The 9,087-nt window shown below is 45.4% G+C and overlaps 1 protein-coding gene across 1 annotated transcript; it reads right to left on the minus strand.

Moving 5' to 3' along the window:
* Positions 1-312: 312 nt before the first annotated feature.
* RAN (RAN, member RAS oncogene family) lies at positions 313-5,878 on the minus strand. The gene is made up of 7 exons (XM_019507073.1): positions 5,753-5,878; positions 5,398-5,440; positions 3,390-3,474; positions 3,175-3,300; positions 2,033-2,220; positions 1,120-1,290; positions 313-999 (listed from the first exon to the last, which is right to left on the minus strand). Exons 2-7 carry the CDS (start codon positions 5,431-5,433, stop codon positions 955-957), a joined length of 651 nt encoding a protein of 216 aa, XP_019362618.1. The 5' UTR covers positions 5,434-5,440; positions 5,753-5,878; the 3' UTR covers positions 313-954.
* Positions 5,879-9,087: the final 3,209 nt, after the last annotated feature.

The following is a 9,087-nucleotide window of genomic DNA, read 5'->3' on the forward strand; positions in this document are numbered from 1 at the left end:
CCCATTTTCACACTGTTTGAACAATGGTCAAACTAGCTACAGCAGAGCTACAGCTTTGTACATCATTTGACACAGGCACACTGCCAATAGTTTCTGGCTGCTATAGTATAAAGCTCGGTGAATAGACACGTTATGTATAACTAAACAAAAACTTCCAATAAGAACTGATAGTCCCTTTACAGAATCAATGAACACACAGAGCTTTTATACTATAGTTCCTAGGTCACAAGAATCCCTGCAAACTGCATCCATTTTATAACTATGCCCCCTAAGGATAGTTAACTTCCCTATTGCATTTTTACACTTGTTTCGATCCATTTTACACTTACCATTTCAAGTGTCTACTGCTTTTGCCTTCCCTAGCAGTTACATTTCAGCATTCTTAAAAAAAGGGAGTACTTAAATGAATAGGCCTCAAGAAGCCTTGAAAAGGGTAACTGTTACCTATAAAATTTACTTGGAGCAAGTCAAGTAAACACATTTGAAAAGAAAAAAAATATATATATTAAAACTGAATGCTGTTACCACCTATTTAAGAATGGAAGACATTGCTTGAAGAATTACTCCTAACAATGCATGAAAGTTCACTTGCTTAGATATTCGAAATACAACTTTATTATGATCTAAACAAAAGAGGAATGGGAATGACAGTAACAAACAAGATTTACCACTGAATACTGTGATGTGACTGCAGCAGTCTTAGATTTGAAACTCAAGGGGGAAAGTAATTGCAGTCCAAAAACAGCTAAATATGCAGGTCCAAAATATGAAGGAATTTTTTTTTTTTTAAACTGCCACATTCACTCCGAAGCCCATTCATCTCTTTCAGCATCCCAAAGATTAAGCACATGTTCTGCTCAGCTAGATAATAAAGTGGCAAACACGCTGCACCAGACATCACAGGACAGTTGCCTATAAAACTAGACTTCTGACGCTGGGCTCCAGCTTCATCCCTCACAGGTCATCATCTTCATCTGGCAGTGCAGTAGTTTGAGCAATCTGAAACAAAATGAAAGTTCTTTAGAACCAACTCCACAGCACAAAGTCCTGGAAGTCCAGGTACCTGCTGCTATCGCAAAGCAAGGAGAGGCACACACTTAAAACAGCAGTTCAAGTTACCTGTAGGTCTTGCTCATACTGTGCTGCCAATGCTGGGTCCATAACAACCTCTGGAGGTGCAAGAGCAGGCATGGCAACAAACTCCAAGTTAGGATCTCCAATTAACTTTCTGGCAAGCCAGAGGAAAGGCTTCTCAAAGTTGTAGTTGCTCTTAGCTGAAATGTCATAGTACTGCAGGGGGGTGGTGGTGGAAAAGAGACAATAGCAAGAGAAAGGTTATATGCATTCATAAAAACAGATTACTACTATTCAAACAGACAACTATTAATGAAAAGAACATCAGGTCCAACTGACAGCAGAGTCTTACCTGCTTCATTTCCTAGAAAGTATGGCAGATCTACTAGCTGCTGAACAGTTCTTCTTTAAAACTGGGTTGGTATTAAAGACACTTGCTCTGTGCCAGGTCACTGAATCTGATCAGATAGTGGCCTAAATCTTGATTTTCAGAACACAATAAAAAGGAATCTATTTGCATCTTCTGCAGACAAGATAGCTGTTAAATGGCCTATTTTCAAGTGGCTCACTTTTGGCCTACCTGCACAGAATTTTAAGCTCTTTTGGTCCGTTACCAGCTTTAAGGATGAAAAACTGGTCTCAAAACTGAAGATGAGTGTCCTGCATCCATGACAGCAAATCTAAACCTTAATTCAGAAGCCAAATCATTTTTTGCTTTCTATCCAACAGCAGTTGATTACTATCCTGAGCTCATTCTATGGAAAAAGCAGCAAGCTATTTGGAACTTTACTACATAGGAAGTGACCTCATGGATGAAGCGTACTTAATCATATTGCAGAAAAAATTTACTACAAGGAGTAATCTACTATTTTCACTTAAGTTAACTGACCAAAACCAGAAGATTCCCCCCTTTCTCCCTCTTCCCCCCACATCCCCCAAAAGCACCACCTCATCCTACCTGGAGGTTCTTCTTCCTATGGAAGACGATGGATTTTGCCTTGACTTTCCTGTCTTTAATATCCACTTTGTTGCCACACAACACTATAGGTATGTTTTCGCATACTCGTACCAGATCTCTATGCCAATTGGGTACATTCTTGTAGGTAACTCTTGATGTTACATCAAACATTATGATGGCACACTGAGCTGAAAGATCATACAGAAGCTTGAACTTATGCTTAGCACAGCATCACGAATACAAGATATAGGAAAGCTACCACTCAAATCTTCCAGTTTCCAACCCACCCCACAAGGGTCTTTCAGACTTGGTGTGACTAACACTAAGTAAATGGTCATGGTCCATTTCATGTGTGCAAGTACTTCACTAGACAAGGGAAAGATACAGACTCAGTAAAACAGATTCGACAAGCTGATAGCTTGCAGCCCCTATTTGGGAAGGGCCCTTTTCAAAAGTTTAAATTAAAAAAAAAGGAACTCTTTTGCAGATCTTTAAAGAGACACTCTAATAACTCAAATACAGTAAAGGCCAATTAGCTTATAAGAATTAAGAGAGACTGGCCCGCTGAAGAGGAACAGATAGGAATTTGAATCTGGTATGCAAGTTTGCAGCCTCCTTCTCATAAAAAGGAATGAACAAAACAATTCCTTAAACAATTATTACATGAGTTGTTCCAAGACTGGTAAAGGACATAATACAGTTAGAAGCACAATGTAACCAAGTTCATAGTATAAAAGAACCACACCTAAAAAACTTGCACTTTCCAATCAAATATTACAATATTAGATCTTGTTTATTTAGCATGCTTATGATCCAAGTAGTTGCTTTACACAAGCATTCAGTTTTAATTAAATAAGAGATGCCTTCAGGGCAGCGTAACTAGGTATTACCTTAGTTAAAGTTCTCTGTTAATAGCTGGAGAGTCTTTTAAAAAAAAAAGAGCACTTTCTGGGCAGTCTGCCTCAAGACAAGTCTTGCACTAGGTTTTGAAGAGCAAGTCAACTTAAATGCCGTTACTATTACGCCAGACCAAATGCATAGAGCAATGGTCCACTGCACAAGTAACTTTGCAAAGCTGTCAAAGATGACAAAATACCTAGAAGTCTGCTGCAAAGCTAATGAATAGTGTTTGTAAAACTTACCCTGGATATAGTAGCCATCTCGCAGGCCACCAAACTTCTCCTGGCCAGCCGTGTCCCATACATTAAATTTAATAGGCCCTCTGTTAGTGTGGAACACCAGAGGATGGACTTCAACACCCAGTGTTGCTGCAATAAAACATTTCCACTTTAAAACACTGTTGGCAGGCTTTAACTAAACTAGTACTAGGATTCTCCATGTAAGTGTTTGAACGTACCTACATACTTCTTTTCAAATTCACCAGTCAAATGACGTTTTACAAATGTTGTTTTGCCGGTACCACCATCACCAACTAAGACAAGCTGTTGAAAGATTTCAAAACACAGATGAAGGCAACATAATTTTAGGAGCTTCCTGTAAACTATTGACGCATCAGTCAATTTTAGGTAGTTTTTTAAAATTACAACTCTAGGCCCTACAAGTTGTTCTAAGTGAGGAAGGTTAGATACTCACTTATGGAGCTCCCAGATACGGCCTGACTAATATATTTCACTTCTTAGAATGGCCTTAGTGTTGTGTGCTTGTTATATGAAGTCATATTCTAGTCTTAAATTGGGTTCTGCCATTTATGCATTACTAAGTATCCAAGGGTGACCTGGTGGCAGCCTGTAAGTACTTAAAGGCTGTGCATCATGACCAGGTTGGGGGAAAACCACACCTGTTCACCAGAGCACAAGGGATGACATGGTCACAAACTTCTGTAAGACCATTTTAGGCTGGACGTAAGGAAAAACTTCTTTACTGCCCGAGCCCCCAAGGCCTGGAATAGACTCCCCTCAAGGTGGTGCAAGCACCTATTTTGGATTCTTAAGAAACATTTGGATGCTTATATGCTGGGATCCTTTGACCCCAGCTGACTTCCTGCCCCTTGGGCGGGGGGCTGGACCCAATGATCTTGCCAGGTCCCTTCCAGTCCTCACGTCTATGAAACTCCAGATTAAAAGGACAGACAGGTTAGCAACCAGCACTTCCAAACTATTTTTATTAGCCTGAAGAACGCTTGTTAGAACACTTTTTTTTTTTCTTTTTTCTTTTTAAAAGAGAGAAGAAAAAAACAGAAGTTGGCTGGGTTTGTCAGTGTGGGTTAAGCACTGAAATACTGCAGTGCTAGACTGGTCCAGGTCAGCAACTGTATCTTTCGTTTCATCTTGAATCATGAAAGGCACCAGGATGAGATTCAATAACAGATTTCTGCCTTCCACAGCACATCTTAAAATTTAAATTATTCTGGTTAAAAAGGAACGTAAATCAAGACTTGTCCCGTGGATGGCTACAAAAGCCATGGAGATCCAACTCAAATCAAGACTTCTCCATGGCTTTTACAGCCTTCCACTAGACATCTTAATTTTAATGATTCATGTTAAAAAAAAAGAATCGTGATTTCCCCTGTGGTTGTGTGTGGCCTTCTATGGAGAAGTCTCAATTTTCCGTTCCTTTTCTAACACTAAAATAAAAAAAGTAACTCGTGCCTCATGGAAGGTGACAAAAGCCACAATCATCTTGATCGTGTTCTTTTTTTAAAACACAAAGTCATTAAAATTAAGAGCTCCATGGCTTTTGTAGCCTTCCACTGGACAAGTCTTGATTCATGTTCTTTTTTTTCCTTTTTAAACACGAACCATTAAAAATTAAAAAGATGCCCCGTGGAAGGCCGCAAAAAAGCCATGGAGGAGTGTTGATCAGGTCCCTTTAACCCAACATTTTAGGTCAGGATGCCCCGTGGAATGCCACCAAAGCCATGGAGATGTTAAAGTTTAAGTGATTCATGTTAAAAAAGGAGTATGATCAAGACTCCCCACGTGACTTTCCACGGGGCGCCCCGATTTAAAGTTTAGGGTTAAAAAAAAGGAACAAGATCAAGACTCATCTGCCTTGAACGCGGCAAATTTAAGATGGGTTAAAAAAAGAAACATGATCGAGCCTCCTCCGTGGCTTTTGCAGGACCTCCCGATTTAAACTCCTCCGGGTTACAAGGAGTGCGACGGAGACATCTACATCCGGCAAACCAGCAGCGCCCCCAAGGCCGGGAGAATTAGGAGCACTGCGGCTTTCCCTGGTACTTCGGACAGCCGTGGAGTGAAAAACATGAATAAGAACTACGAACTAGGAAGAAGAAGAAAAAGAAAAAGAGCCATACCCCCCCCCCCAAAAAAAAAAAAAAAAAAAGGCCTCAGGGAAGACAGCGGATCACCCCGGGTGGGAAAGCGGGAAAAACGGCTCCTTACCTTAAACTGCACTTGGGGCTCTCCCTGGGCAGCCATGCTGGGTCTGCGGGAGGGGACGGAAGCGGAGTGAGGCGGCGGGCGATGGAGGCGATGGAGGCCTGACCGCGTGCGCCGCGCCCGCCCCTTCCGCCGCGCCTGCCCGGCCAGGCCCATTCATCCTCCTCCTGCCCCAGCGTGCGGCAATGGCGGCCGCGCCCCCGCGGGCCTCCCGCCACCATGACTGAGCACAGCCCAGCCGAACCGAGCCGCGCCGAGCCGACCGCCCCACACCCGCCCCACCCCTCGCCGCACTAGGCCCCGCCGCTGCCCCGCAGCCCCATCCGCGCTCCCACCCGCCACAGGGGTCCACCGCTACCTTGCTGAGGCGTCTCTCCGCGGCGCTGGGCTCCGTGACTGGGCGCAGGGAAGAAGATGGCGGAAGCGCGATTCAAATACCCGGAGAGCGACGCGGCGCGGACACAGGGCGGGCAGGGGCAAGACGAGGGAGGGGCAGCGCTCACGTGACCGGCGCCCGCCCCGCGCATGCGCCGCGCGCTGAGCCCAACCGCCGCCTGGCGCCCGTTGGCCGCGCCCCGCCCCCTCCCCCCTTCAGTCTTTCCCGCGCGCGGGGAGCCCGCCATGAAGCCCCTCAGGGCGGCGGGAGGATGGAATCAATAAAAAGAACTCGAGCCTTTCGCCTTCTTATTTCGGAGGGCTCCTCAGGCCCCCTGGTCGCCTCCCCTCATGACCTCCCTCCTTGTCCTTCAAGATGCTCCTTCAGTCCGTTGTGCCCCCTGGCTTCCGAGGTTCGTCCGTGTCCCTGCTTGTTTGATTTCCCTCCTTTGGGAAATAGGGGCACAAAGCAATGCAAATGATAGATGTCGCAAAAGAGGCTAGGGGGAACGGGGGACGAATGACAGGAGATTGAGGGAATGAGGCTGGAAGAATTAGGCTTTGGGTTCGGGGGCAGAACGCAATGCGCGTTATAGGAGATTTAGGAAAAAAGGCTGGAAGAACTAGAGTTTAGCGTGAACACAGCTAGGGACGGAAGTCGCAAGTAAACTGGTTTAAGAGATCAGAAACTGCGTTAAACCTGTAACCGAACTAGGGTGGCCATCATAAAGGACAATCCAGTTGTCCTCTGCCCTCTTGATACAAAACCCAACGCCTCTTGAAGAGAAAAATAGAGGACATCAAGGCATCGGGTTTAGTGTGGACAACCAGACTGTCCTCCGTGATTGATGGCCACCCTAAACTGAACAGTACACATCACCCAGTTTCAAAATGGCTGAAACAGGTTTAAGATTAACCTGGTTGAATGTGGTATCAGATTTAACTGATTCAGGTCAAGCTGGTTTATGCAACTTTTGTCCCAGAAAACTGAGGGGGTGGGTGGATAACACCTGAAGGGCACCTAGAGAGGGGAGAGGGACCAGAGGAAAGTGTTTCTCAACCGGCAGGATGCGAAGGTCACAGGCGACGTGTAGGGGGTGCATGCGGGTGTATGTGCACCCCCTGAGATTGGTGGTGGACCCCTGCAATCGGCCGCTGCCACCGCTGCTAGCAGCATCTGTAGGCAGTCGCTGCTCGCCACCATCAGTGGCGTCTGCAGGCGGTCGTGTATCACCACTGGCCACTGCTGGCGGTGTCTGCAGGTGGCTGCTGGCGGCTGGCCAGTGCTTGTCACCCCCACCGCCACTGATACTGCTGCGGCTGCCTGCAGGAGCTCCCCGCTCCCTGCCACCACACTCCTGCGGCAGCCAGTGGGCAGTCGCTGTGCCCCCCAGCCTCCGGAGGCACGCGTTCATGGTGAGGGTCGTGTCGGTGGGACTTTTCTCAACAAAATTATTGCAGTTTTTAATGTCCCTAAAGTGCATGTAGACGTAAAAATACACTTCTTGGCAAAAAAGTGGAGTTTTGTTTTTATCACGGTGGGACCAGGGTTTCTTGACAAAGTGGTTGGTGGGACGTAAGGTGCAAAAGGTTGAGAATTGCCCTAGTGGACAGGACTAGGAGCAATGCCTTGAAATGCAGCAGGGAAAATGTAGAGATTAGTAGGGGTTTTCTGGCACCGTGGGTGGCCAAGCACTGGCACAGGCTGCCTAGAGAAATTGTGGCATCCTCATCCTTGGAAATTTTCAAGGGCAAGTTAGACAGGCACTTGGCTGGGATGATTTAGTCGGGAGTGTTTCTGCTTTGATCAGGAGGCCGGACTAGATGACCTTGTGATGTCCCTTCCAGCCCTACTTTCCTGTGATCGTATGAAGTTTTAAAGTATTTCAGATCCCTTGGGCTGCACAAACGTAGTCTGCTACTTCTTATTAACCCTATGATGTTTACTGAGTTTAAAATCAAGATCGGAAAAAAGACCTTGCAGTCTGTTGCAGCTTTTGTGTGCTGTAAAACTCCACTACGAATGAAAAATATTTCCGTTTTCTTTTGGTAAAATATTACAATGTTACATATTTCTTTTCCCCTGTAATGAGATCATTAAATCAAACCTTTCTTCCAGAGAGCTGAGGCCATAAAACACATTACTGTAGACCTAAGAGAAGTAGTAGCCCTGTTGGCCTAAAGTCAGGCAGAAGTCAGGGTGGAGATGCACCTTATAGACTAACTGAAGTGTTGCAGATATTGACAAGGATACAGATACTTCCAGAAAATATTTTGGTCGATAACTTTATTTTTATATTGGTTAAAAGCTATTTTTAAGACTCCCCAAATATTGTTCTGAAATAATTAGCTGATTTTACTACGGGCATAATAGTCACGTTGTAATTAAATAAGCTAATTAAACTTATTAAATACTTTACAATGCTTTACATATCAAAAGCAGTACTTGATCTTAATTAACACAATACACAGTAAAAATCACAACTATATTTCTTGGAATAATAAACTGAAAAAGGAAATGTGACTTCATCCAATCATACATGTTGAGAGGCTGAGAACACACACGACTTCCTGATGAGCAGGGAGGGATGCTGTAGTGTGGACTCGAAGGAAGCCCCTTTGTCAATGAATAGGAACATAACGTTTCTTCTCATGGATCAGACCTGAGGTTCATCTAATCTAAAAGGGGCCAATTCCAGATGTCTCAAAGGAACGTATAAAAAGATTTTGCTGAAAACCCTAGACGACAGCTGTAGGATAATTTGCCGAGGCTTCATCCTGATCGCTAATATTGACTTAAATCCTAAGGCATAAATATCCCTTCCAAAATGCTTATTAACTAGTCAATTGCCTGTCAAGAATGATACGGGCGGGCAGGGCTGGGATGGAGTGCCGCCACCTAACGGCCCACGCTGCCACTCTTCTGCTACTTGCAGGGAGCAGGGTGGGAGAGCCATGGCCAGGGCTGTTGCCCTCAGCTCCCCCACCCTCTGTCCGGTCCTCGGCATGGCTTTGAAATCATGGCGCGCTCCCCCACACTTGGAGCACTCTGATTGGCTGTTTCCGTCAGCCAATCAGAATGCGAATAAAGCGCTACGGACAGACAGACAGACGTAGGCTTTTATAATATTAGAACTAGCCAATTGCCTGTCAAGAATGATGTGGGGTGGGGGTGGGAGGGGGCTGGGATGGAGTGCCGCCACCTAACGCCCCATGCTGCCGCTGTTCTGCCTCTTGCAGGGAGGTCCTCGGCGCAGCTTTAGAATTATGGTGGCTCTCCCCCAGGCTTGGAGCACTCTGATTGGCTGTTTTCCCCAT

This window comes from Gavialis gangeticus, unplaced genomic scaffold (genome assembly GCF_001723915.1).
Source record: "Gavialis gangeticus isolate Ggan-Ray unplaced genomic scaffold, GavGan_comp1, whole genome shotgun sequence".
Classification (NCBI taxonomy): domain Eukaryota; kingdom Metazoa; phylum Chordata; order Crocodylia; family Gavialidae; genus Gavialis; species Gavialis gangeticus.